The sequence below is a fragment of the Tachypleus tridentatus genome, chromosome 13 (genome assembly GCF_004210375.1).
Source record: "Tachypleus tridentatus isolate NWPU-2018 chromosome 13, ASM421037v1, whole genome shotgun sequence".
Taxonomy (NCBI): Eukaryota; Metazoa; Arthropoda; class Merostomata; order Xiphosura; family Limulidae; genus Tachypleus; species Tachypleus tridentatus.
In genome coordinates, this window is record NC_134837.1 from 223,351,853 (window position 1) to 223,364,838 (window position 12,986).

The window sequence follows — 12,986 nt, forward strand, 5'->3', positions numbered from 1 at the left end:
AATATAATGACATTATCTCTCTCTTTCAGGACAAATTTTCACACCAGTAAGTTGAGACTTGAATCTGTTCAATATTTCAAAAATGTTTTAGACCCAAATACAACTTATTGGTTAAACTCAATAAATTATAATATAATTATATGGTATTCAAATGTGCATATAAAACCTAAAGGAATTTTTTTTGTTTTATGTCCTCCACATGTGAAATATCTTAAGGGTTATCATGCTACAGCAACTGAGTACAAAGCTCATATATAGAAGAAATAATTGTTTGCTGTTTTATTTATCTTATTGCATGTCATGTGCCAGGTGCTTTCAATCTAGTTACAGATAATTTTTTGCACCTAGGCCAAATCTCTTCCAAAGAGTGATCATTCAATCAATTCAGGGAGCTTTACTCCAATGGATGCATTTGTCATGGGCCTCAAGACATGGTTACCTCTCTTTTTGCTCTGACTGTCGATGCCTTCAGCCAGGATTGGTCTAACATGTATTTTTATGTCTACCCTCCTGTCTGATTGCTTCATCGGGTGACTTCTCTGTTAATCTCCACTCCTTGTGGGATCCTCCAAGTTGTGCTCCAATGGCCAGCACAACCATATTTTCTGAGGCTTCAGTGTTTACTCCTTTTAGCACCTGTCCCTTTTCTTCTATTTTCTTCCCTTCTGCATTAGCCTTAATCCCCTGATCTACATCCTAATCTCCCTGTCCTGCATCTTTATTCCTGGTTTTTGTCAGGTACTTGGTAAGACAATCTGGCTTTACACATGAAGTTACCTCCCTGTTAGCTTCTTCCACTTATCCATCTTCCTTTGCAGAATACCAGTGCAGGTGGAAGGTTTTCCACTGTTGGTCAGCTGGCATGAGATTTCCTGTCAACTAGCCTTCTGTGGCTTGGGTGGAGAATTTCTCATTTGACTCTTCGATCATGAGCCTTCAGTCTCCTTGCTTCCTGGTTTTCAGGTAGCCCTCTCACACACCTTCCATTTTTCCAGTTCCCTTTCCCCTCTGCTTATACCTATCTTCTTGTTTCAAAGGCCTTCTAGAATTGGGTCATTATTATGGTCCTCCATGTTCTGACTTTACCTCTGTTTGAAACCAGGTTTATTATGCTTCTTTTTTCATTTGTCCCTTAAGAAATACTTTCTTTTTCTCATGGTCTGCAGGCATTGCCAGTCTGATTTGTTAGTTGCTGAAGTTCAGTGTACCCATTATCACCCTACCTATCTTCTCCTTTCTCCCCAAGTCTATAGTGGTTCTAAAGAGTTGTTCTTCCTTTTTTTCTATTTTCTACTATCTATCTCCCATCTTTATCCTCATCTGGACCATGAAAGACTCTATGTACTGTCAGGTACCTTTGCTACCATCAGAGGTATATGCATCCATTTTTCTATTGCCTGATAATCCTCCTCTTTTGGTGATCTTCCCCTTTCTCTCTTATGAATTGGTTCTGCTCTATGGTCTCTTTAGCCTACTGCTCTTTCACTTCATCTTATATCTTATTCCACATTTATGCCCATTCACTCCATCATCACACAATTTTCCTTGTCTCTCATTGTCCACAAATGGAGATTCTGCATGCTAGCATGTGGACTACACCCAGTATGTATATCTCCCACTGTGTTCATCTCTTCATTCTTTTGTTCACATCTGAGTTTCATCTTTCACATGTGGTTGTGCCCCAAACTTTGATGCATCTTTAACTGGTAAGTTTATTTTCCTCTTTTTTTTTTTGTGGGCCTTTCTTTCTTTTCTTTTCTCATGCAAACCCTGCTCTATGGTGAGCCCTAGATTGATCAGTTCCTCCTCAATCACTTTTCCATTTTCATATTTAGTCTTTGATCCCATTTTGGTTCATTATTTCTGCATGCTCATCTTCATTAGAGGTAATGTAGCTCAATTTGTCAGAGGCTTCAGATGAACAGTATCATTCCTTTCATACATTGGCATTTCACCTAGTCCAATGTGCTTTCATTCACTCTTTTTAGTTATTCATTTAGTACATATTTAACTAATTGTGTTTCATTTTAACTACTTGATGATGGCTTCTGTCACTCACAAAAGGAACATTCTTTCTTATTCCTTTTGTGGTAGGTAGTGGATCTTACTTTTTGTACTCACACACTTTGCATATGTCTACTGGAGGGTCATGTTCTAGGTTTTAGCCTCATTGCTCATTGCCTTTTCAGTCCTTTCACATTTATTTTCTTGGAATGACATCCCAATTTTCCAAATTTTTTATGGTCTTACTTCTTGTGGGGTAGCCCTCCACATGAAGACTTTGAATTTTTTTATCATTTTTATCTGTTTTCAGCCTCTAATTTGTTATCCCCTTACCCTGGCTGTCAATGTGTTCAGAAAATATTGCATCCAGTTTCTCACATTAGTTTCTATTCTTTCATCCATTTTGTTCCAAAATGTTTGTTCGTCCATGTCACTCCAGTTCAGGTCTTTCTAACTGATTTCCTGACCAGCACAAATCTTGGCTTCTCTGCTGTTTCAGCTAGATTATTTCCTTTGTTCTAGTCATTTTTATTTAACTTGATTTTGTGGCTTGTGGTATATAGTATATTCCTTTTGCCTTTTTCATTTCTTAACATTTTCCACATTTCTTTTCAACTGGTTCCAGATTAACTTGTCAGTTCTTTTTTTTTTTAAGATTTATTCATTGAATCCATTTCCCATGATTTCTTTCCTTTGCTCCACTACTTCATTTGCGATTTGTTTTCCTTCCTCTCTGATCTGTTGGGTTTATATTATGATTCAATTGGCCTTTTATTCCTTGTATCATTCTTTCCATCATTGATTCCATGTCTTCATTCATATCAAGTACCTTTCCTTTTCCCTGCATATCCAAACTGTTGTTAACTGGAGGTACTTCATCTGTCGAGCATTAGGATCACTACTCATACAATCATCTCCATGCTTTGCTTTGGATAGCTATTTCTTCCATATCAGAGTTTAGTCATTTACTTGGTATCATCCTTTATTCTTTTCTGTGAATTTGTCTGGATGTGTTACCTTTTAGTGTATATATATATATATGTGTGTGTGCGTATATATATAAATAGAGAGAGAGAAAGCTTATTTTCAGGACCATTTCCTCTGTTTCTTTATGGATTCCACTCTGTGGTGAGTGATGCCTGTTTCAGGTATACTTAAACTAATAAAAGCCCAACTGTAAGGCCATAGTAAGTTAACAGCTATAATTCCATGGCAATGCACACTGTGGTGACAGAGTGTTCCAAAATATTGCTTATAGGTTTATTCTCGTGGCAGGTTTTTTCAAAAGTTTGACCCTCTCAAACTGTACTCACCCATAGATTACATGGGTAAAGCAAAAGGGGATGACCGCCCACTCCTACTGTGCCTTGTATTGAATAAATTGGTATGATTTGCTTTTGAAAAGAAGGTTTTATGGTCATCCATTGTACTGTCTCAGGTGTTGTTATTCCTCTGGACTCTCCACTAAGCTTTCTTACCCCTTTTCTTCTAGTAGAAGTTGAGAGTCCTTACCATGTTTAGTTCCAAGTTGCATGAGTGTGGACCGTGGAGGCATCCTTTTTAGTTTGATAATGAAATACAAATAACATATATAAATGATTATAAGATTATTTAATTTATTGTAGGATATTAGTTTTCTGCTGATACTGATGACGAGATATCCTCCACTATGTGAGCTGTTCAAATTGCAGTTTATTCCTTCAATTCAGATATCAAATTCTACCCCTATGTATATGTTGGTTCCCAGTGCCTGGGTTATGAATTTATTTTTATTCAATCAGTGTAAGTCCTTACACATGTATTGCATATGTCTCTCTTCACTCTTTTCAACTTTTGTTACTCCATCTATGTAGTGAGTCATAGTGGAAGTACTTGCAGATTACTGCAGTTCTTCCTTTTCTGCTATCCCTGAATGATTATTATTCCAAGGATGTTCCTGCAGTTGGGATGTTTCCTGTCATTATATATTTGAATGAGATGGATTATATTATGCAGATATCTTTTCAATGCTGGATGTTAGGTTCAATCAATTCAGTTTTTCATGTTGTTATAAAACATGTGCCCATTCATGGATCAGAAGGTGCAAGATTTTCTCTGCTTGAGGAATTTGAGATGAAAATGGTATGATCCTCTTTTCTACCTGTACTTGGATGTCTGTACCAGGTGACCTAGGTTTTGGATTGTTGTTGACTTACTGATGGTTTAATCCTCATCCTATCTGTGCTTCAGTATCTGTTTTCAGCAACATGTGTTTTGAATTTAGCTGAGTTATTGTGTATGGCCTGTTGTGCCCTAGCGACTCTACGCCTTGGGGCTCATCCTTTAATTTTACCTACTTCTGAGTTTTCTGGGATTGAGTTTCATAACTTTAATAAATAATGTATGGTTCAGATCACTAACCTTCCATAGTTATTTCTCACTTGGAGATGCTTCTCTGATTTTCCATCCATGTTTGCAACATTTTTCCACAATTGGCAAAGAGTATACCTGGTTCAGAAGATGTGTGGTTTCACACATAAATCTTTGACACCAAAGATATCTTTGGGAGTGTACTTTGGACACTTTAAAAGGATACTTCTTTCTTACCTTGTATTGATCCCTCCACCTGTTCTGTGTGGGATTTTAACTTTTTATGTGAGGAAAGGTAATGTACCAGATCAGAAGTTATAATTTTCATATACTGAAGATGTATTTTTGATAGATACTTACCTATTCCCACCATTCCTCTCAACTGGCAGCTGGTGCTTCCATTTTCTGTAAAACTCTGAAGTGACAGTTCAGTAGAATTGAATATAGGGGAGTCACATAAGTCAACAGTGTATCTCTGTACTCCTATTGGTGGAGGGCATTTGCATGCAAGATGCATTGGAATCAGTCAATTCCAGATGTGGGAGATTCAAGGCTTGTGGCACACACAAAAGCTTTTTTGTATACAGAAGACAGCATTGAATGAGAATAGCTATTTATGTAATAGGAGGTAGGTACCTATCAGAAATACGTTTTCAGTATAGGAAAATTACAACTTTAAACTATCATAATATGAACTGTCACATCTTTTTATAATGAGATTATAATATTTCTGTTGCAAAATATCAGAAGATGGCTACAAAAATATTTAAAAAGCTTTATTAATTGTTTTGTTTTTCTAAAATTAAGGATATAATAAATACTAGTAACATTATTTTTCAGAGTAAATGTCTCAATATCAGTTTCTACTTATTAGAAAATTTTCGGGAAATTAACTAAAAACTCTTAAAAGCATTCAAAAGTGGTGTTATAAACTTGAAGGTAAAAATGTATATTATTAAAATAAATGTTATATGTTTTTACAGCATTACAAAGGCCTGGTCTGATTTAACAAATGCTCTCTCTGGTCAGTTTTGTGCATCTCTGAATTTTGTAGACACAACTAACACCATCAGCCCAAGATTTTCTTTCCTTCCTCAAGGAGTAGCCTCTGAGAGTTATGCAAAAAACCATTCATTATTGAGATACTCTGCACTTCCTAGGGAAGCAGTTTGTACAGAAAATTTAACACCATGGAAAAAAACTTCTTCCATGTAACAGCAAGGTTTGTAAAAGATATAAAACAGTTTTTCACTCTCATGGAGAAGCTTACTTTGGAGTAGTAAAGAGAGATGGTTTGAGTCTTTTATTTTTAATTTACCAAAAAATAAAAATGTAACTTTTACTAAAACAATAATTGATATTAACTTATATTGTGATTTTTATTAGTTAGGTTAAGTAAATTAAAAAGTATTTCAAACTCATAATGCACTAGAATGTAAAAATCAACAAACAACTGTTTTGTCTATCAGTCTTTATCCTATTTTTAAACAATATATCCTTTCTTTTTTAAAAAATTCAATGGAAGATACTACTTATTCATAAACTTGTCAAACAAAATTTCCAAAGAATTATGTTAAAGGCACAAAATCACTTCCTTTAGTGAATTCTTGTAATAGTAGTTTGGTTAAAAGAAAATTATCAAAATGAGGTTAAACATACATTTTATTATTATGCTTCATAAATGTTTTTGTTCGTAATGATTCCTTTTATAATTAGTAGTACAGCATACGAGGTCTGTTAAAAAAATACGCGGACTGTTTGAATTGCATGGCTCCAGTTGGTTCCAGGGGAATCCGCTTGGTGTTGCTAGGTTCGCACAGATCAGCTGATTATGACGCCATTTCCCGATTGCAGATATCTTCATTTGTGTATTAGCTACGTGGTTTTAAGTGAAGTGCAATTTTTTCATTTGGCGGATTTCAGAATGAATGACCTGAAGGAGCAACGACTTGCTGTGAAATTTTGTGTTAAACTTGGAAAATCTGCAACTGAAATTTTGCTATGCTTAACACGGCTTACGGTGATGTTGCTATGAAGCGTACGGCATGTTTCAAGTGGCATGAACGTTTTAAGGATGGTCGACAGTCCATTGAAGATGATGAGCGTCCTGGACATCCTTTCACATCAACTAACGACCCACACTTCGACAAAATCAACACCCTGGTGTGGGCAAATCGACGTCTGACTGTCAGGGAGCTTGCTAAAGAGTGTGGGATATCAGTTGGATCTTGTTACGAGATTTTGACCGAAAAATTGAAGATGCACCTCGTTGCTGCGAAATTCAGCCCTCAGAACTTGTGAGTTTTTGGCCAAACACTGGATCACTGTTCTTCCCCACCCCCACCCCTACTTACCTGACCTTGCTCCTTACGATTTTTTCTTGTTCCCCAAACTCAAAAGACCCTTGAAAGGAAGAAGATTTGAGACGATTCCCAAGATTATGGCAAATGCGACAAAGGAGGTGGAGGACATTACAAAAGAAGCGTATCAGAACTGTTTCAACAAGTGGAAACACCGTTGGGATAAGTGTGTGTGTTGGGGAGGAGAGTACTTTGAAGGTGTCCCAGACCTGTAACTTCTAAATAAAGTACATTTTGTTTTATGATGTCATTCTGCGTATTTTTTGAACAGACCTTTAGAATAATTTATAATTCTAATTTATCCAAAATTGTATGTTTCAGTGTGCACATGTTTAACTTGTTGAAGTTCCTAATATTTTTCTTACTTTTTGGTTTAAATTTTATTTCTACTAATGGATCAAATTACTAATACAGAAATGAATTCTGTCCTTAGTACTGAATGTAGCTCATTATAACTAGAAGTATCATTAGTGGGCTTGGTTTTAACCTAAGGTTTATGTACTATTTTTAATTTTTATTTCATGTTGGTTTATATATTCTGTACTGTAGTTATTTGGATCACTTTTTATTTCAGTATTTCTGAAATATTTAAATTTTTGATCTCAGAATTCCAAATTTCAGGAGATGATATAGTCACCTATTAGATTTTAGGATTTGTTATTTTTAGACTTATGCTCAATTGTCTGACCCCTGTGTTTTAATTCCTTTAGAAAATATTTTCCATATAGACAGATCATTGATGATGTTTCTCTTATTCAAAAACAGCTTGATGTTCTTAGTGACTGGTCTAATGTTTTATTGTTGGAAAGTGTAAATGATACATTTGTAGAATAGTAAATTAGAAATAGCTTAAACCTTGATTGACAGAAACAATGGTGGTGTTAAAAAAGAGAGTATTTCTCTCTGTTGAAAAGAGTTAAGGTTTTGAGCTCTTTTAATATGAATTTTGAATGTGAGAACAAGTTTATTATGTTTTTTGTTGAGATTTCAAATGATGTCTGGTATTCATGTTTAGTCCTCATATTACAGAAAGAATATCAACATTTTGGAAGAAGTAGTAAAATAAGGTTTATCTGTGAATCAATGTCCATTTTTTTTAACTTTTTTCTTTATCATAGAAGAATTGGAGATGATGTGATTTAGGTTTTCAAGTCATCAAATTTTAATATATTTTTCTGTGAGTGATCTACCAGAGTGACAGCATAAAATATCTGGAGAAATAAGTTTTAAAACTAGCAGCAGTAGATTTAATTTATGTTTAACTTTCTTTGATGAAACAATTTGATTAATGTTGCAAACTTGTGAAACATTTTGGCTTGTGATATAAAATGCTTGTTAACAAATAATTCCTGTGAGTGTGGGGGATAAAATGGAAAGAGTTAGAAAGAAGCAGATTGAGGTATATAAGATTATTAAAAGAATCATTAATGTTGATGCAAATATAAATTTTTGACTCTACAGAAGTCATCTTTAGCTTAGGCAATTTTATTTTTCTAACAGGGTAAATGGTCTTTGAAATGTGATGGAAACAACTAATTTATGGAAGTTTAAGAGAAAGCTTCATAAATACTTGAATAATGATAATTGGCTTTGAGCACTTTTATAGCCCAGATGGACCAAAAGGCACCTGTTGTCCTTAAATTTTAAATGTTTTGCAGAAGTCCAGAAGTAAATGTATACATACTAGCTTGAAGCTTAAGAAGAAAAATTGCAGTACATAAATTTAACTGTATAATGTGAAACATCCAGGCAACATAGACATGATGAAGTTCATGCTGAAATTGCATAGAAATTTAGAATATTATCTAAATATATCTGATTAATGATATATTTTATATACTACTTTTGGAAGGATAAAATTATTGGCTGTTTCAGCTTTTACACTATGATTTTGCAGATGTCTTGTCCTCCTCATCTCTTTTCTCCTGGCTTACAGCAGTTCTTTGTTTACATTCCTCAAATCCCACTTTTTGGAATTTCTTTTACCTCATTTAGAAGGTAGACCATTAACTTTTATTTCCCTTTCTAATACAAATTTCTTCCATCTCTGTCTCTCTCTTACCACACTCTTTTGTGTTAGTTTTGAAAACTTCATACTCAGGTGGGGTTTTCAGGAAATGTTTGTTCTCTCCATTCTCATATTTTTCTTTGATTTTACTCAGTTGGGCACACTTCTCATCAGTGCCTTTGTCACTCTTTACACTAGGTTTCCATTCTTTGGGCTTGAAGTTCCTCATCCTTTGACCTGATAGTCAAGTCTTAGTAATACTGATTTGATCTTTTTTTTTTCTCTCTCTCTCTCTCTCTGTATGCTTATTCACTTGTTTCTCTTCTTTTTTCTTCTCTGTTGGTTTGATATGCAACACTTTATCAGGTTCTGTTCAAGGTGCCTCTTTGGCTAGTATAACCATGATTTGTCAAGTTCATTGCCCTCAGGACTGGATTCTCTAATCTTATAGTCTTTTTCTTATCCCATTCCTTTGTCATACTTGAATGCTTTGCTGAATCCTTTGACTTCATGTTCTTTATACCTTTTTTCACTAAAACCATGTTTTCTTCTTTTCATCTGTGGTCATGCCTATTATATGTATATGCTTTGTGCACTCTCTTTTGCTACACTTGTTTCCTCTTCTGTTCAGACTGGGCCTTTTTCCTGAGAATCTGGTTGCTTAGGAGAGTTTTTTCTTCAACATTTTGTTGCATCTAATTCATCAACTGTCTTACTGTCTTACTCCTGCATTTTATTTTCACTAACTCTTGAATGAAATCCTTCTTGGATGAAATTGTTTCATCTCCTGCAGGATTTTGACTCCTTTCAGTTGCTGTTTTTTAATACACCTACATATAGTCTTTTTCAGCTCTCTTTTTCCCTTTTATAGGATCTTGTCAGTTAGCTGGTGGTATTTCCCAGGGTGTGCTTATTTCCCAAAATTTACATCAGGCCAAGGTTAACAAAAAATCACTCAACCCATCAATCTGGGCTCTAATGTTGAGATAGGGTGTTGTGGAAGACTACTACAGGTATCCTCTTGTTATTAAAACTGTTTAATTGACTAATTCAAACTGTACTCTTTCATGAACTACCATGAAAAAAGCCAACACCAGAGAAGTATCTGTCCACTTTTGTCTGTCCTTGTTGTCTTTTAAAAATAGAGTTTTGTGGTAACCCATTTCAGTAAAATGCTTTTTCAGCAATCATATGATGGATATACAGGAAAATTACTGGGTCTCCTCACCATTAAGTTTCTCTTTCCTTTTTAAGGGGAACATGGGAGACCCTTACCACTTACCAATTCTTACTCACTGGACCTTGGAGAATTCCTCCCTGATTGTGCACAACAAAAATTGAAAGTAAGGGGATAGAGAGTTTTTTGTGTAGTGTATGGCACTTCTCGAACACTTGGTGTTCCTTCTTCCTGCAACAAGTCTTTCCAGTTGAGTTGAGAAACACATTGTACTTTCTCACCACATTACACTTCTTGTCAACCACTTTTGTGCTGATGCTCAGTTAATCATTATCAAATTCTACCCATCTCTATGACACTTGGAACTCTTTTACCTTACCCTCCATTTCCTTCTGAATGAAGAATATACACTGATTGAGATGAGATATCATCTCCCACAGGCTTGACCTTTCTCTGCTAGTGCTTTATGCATGTAGCTCATCTAGGTTTGATGTCTACACCAGCATTTCCATACTTTCACTGTGGGATTCTAATTATTGTGTCTCTATAAGTGAGATATTGTTTCACATGAACATTTATTTCTAATAGATACCTCTTCACACTATCTCCCACATCCTCCCTACTTCCAATGCACTTTCTCTTTCCTTGTCTAAGAATGAAGTTATTTTGAGTGCAAGTGCTCATGGAGAATTACTGCACAAGGAAGTTGTGTCCATCTCCTATTGGTAGAAAGCTATCATCACATCTTGTTGTCATCTTGCACTTGTGCACTCACTTTAACACATTATTTTTAGGTGGAAATTGACTCAAGGCTACTGGTGTGCATATTTCATAAGTATATGTATATGAAGAGATATATATCAAAAATACATTTTAATGTAAGGAAAGTGTTAATATATATTTAGTAGTATTTATAGCCTCATTTTATCCAGCTGGGCAATCAATAGCAAGATAGAGCTGAGTATAAAACTTGGATTATGGTTGTTTCTCGCATATGCTTTATACACATTAAGCCATCCTGATGCTATGCAAAATGAAGAAAAGTTTTGTATATCTTTGAATGCATTTCCTCCTAAATGAGTTGACCCATCCAGATCAAACTTGACATGCTAACGTATTAGTTATAAAAGCGAACCAAATACCTATTAAACTTTACCATATGTTGAAACATAAAATTATTTTATTGAATAACTCTAATGTCATTACTGCAGTAGCTGTTGTAGATAGTTTGAAGAAACCTCCCATCACAATAAAATTTTACAAGGCAAAAATTATAAATAAAAGTTTTGCCATTTTGATTTTTTTTCCCTTACTGACCAAAATATACAGTAATGAAGCATCCATCTGCACCAATGCAAAAAATAGGAATATTGCTGCTATTTATGTTTCCCACTGTTTTCTTATTAACACCATTTAACTTCCAGTTTGTACTAGGTTTGAAATAAGTGCATAAGCCTAAGTTAAAGAAATATTTCATAATTGCAGTATATTTTAGGATATTTGTCTCTTCTTGATCACAATATTATGTTGTAGAGAAGCAAAATTTAAGATTATTATAAAATTTAATGCATTAAATATACAAATTTTAGATAGAAACTTTGACTACATCTCTTCTTTGAAATGGGCTGTTTTGAGCAAGAAATGTCAAAACTGCTTTACCATTTCTGCCAAGTTTCTTGGCTCAACTACTACACCTTCTCATTTCTGATCTACTTACCCTGTTTTAAAGCAGTTTTCTTGGAAAATTAACACTACTGAAAATCCTCACAGAAATTTGACTCGTAAAGTGCATTAAATTAAAAGAGCTTCAAAAACGAAGTCCATTGTAAATTGAGAGTTCACTTTTACTGGTAAACTTTCACCAGATCTGTTGGACTTTCACTATGGGTGGAGCAGAGTATGCAATTTGCTGCTCAAAAATTAGTTGAATTGCAGAGCTACTTAATTGTTGTTTTTCATTTTAATGTTTTTAATTATAATTTATAAATTCTGTAATATTTTTTTACTTTGATATTTTCTTTTTTTACTAGTAATAATAAATGACTCTTTAATGTTGAATATTATTTTATTGATTGTATTAGCACTTTCCAATTTTATTCTCTTATTTTATTCACAAGGCTGGGCTGTCGATGTTGCTGAATGCAATTAAGGTTTTTAGTGCTACCTATGTTTCACTAGCTGTTGATGTAAGACCAATTTGTAGGGTAAGTTCTTTATATGTATTCCATTAAACTAGTAAGCTGAAATAATTATTTTCTGATAAATCATTTAACATTTATCCATGTATTGAAAAACAAGATTATTCTGAAAAGAATTCCTACAACTTAGTTGCACCAATCTGTTATGGATGCACAATGGTTGTTTTTCATGATACTTCTTAATGATTAATCGTATTCATAACTGGAAATTTCCAAATTTGGTAGGCAGTATATTATAAATCATCTGATGATTAAAAATATATAATAACATTATGGAAAAGGTCTTGATTATAAAAAGTAGTATTTGATGTGAATTTAGAAAGTCAGTTGATGAAACAGATTTTGTCTGCACCTTCAAGTTTACTCATTATCAAAAAATGTTCATTTAGTTTTATCTAAAAAAGGAAGTACCATTTTGTTTTTTCTTTACTTGTTTTATTTTCCATATAGTAAGTCTAGAGTTGTTTATCTACTTTACCAGTTGGCTATTGGTCTGGTGCCAGTCATGTAAAATGAAGTACTATGTGTATGGTAAAGTACAGGAATTATTTTGTATGATTATTCATCTTATAAAGATGAAACATTGACCATACCTTTGCCAAATCATAGATTTAATCAGTGTAAAATACTGTTAGACCTTTTGCTTGAATTTAACATTGATTGAAAAAATGCTTGGAGCATGCATCTATTCATAAACTCCAATAAGTATATATTTTTTTTTCAATATACATTTCTTCCAATGGTTATTCAATGTTGGTTATTATTATAAAACCCTCATAATTATTTATAGTTATGAAATGTGTTCATTAAGTATGATGTCAGATGTTACCAAAAAATTAGTTTGTCAAACTTCTTTGCCTAAATTGTATGCCATTACTTATACCCAACAA

General features: G+C 34.0%; 1 protein-coding gene across 1 annotated transcript in view; it reads left to right on the top strand.

Moving 5' to 3' along the window:
• Positions 1–12,986, top strand: part of PIG-T (phosphatidylinositol glycan anchor biosynthesis class T) — a 54,205-nt gene that overhangs the window by 10,996 nt on the left and 30,223 nt on the right. The window contains 3 exon segments of the mRNA XM_076481136.1: positions 5,337–5,547; positions 5,549–5,575; positions 12,016–12,102. Of these exon segments, the coding sequence (XP_076337251.1) occupies positions 5,337–5,547; positions 5,549–5,575; positions 12,016–12,102 (325 nt within the window).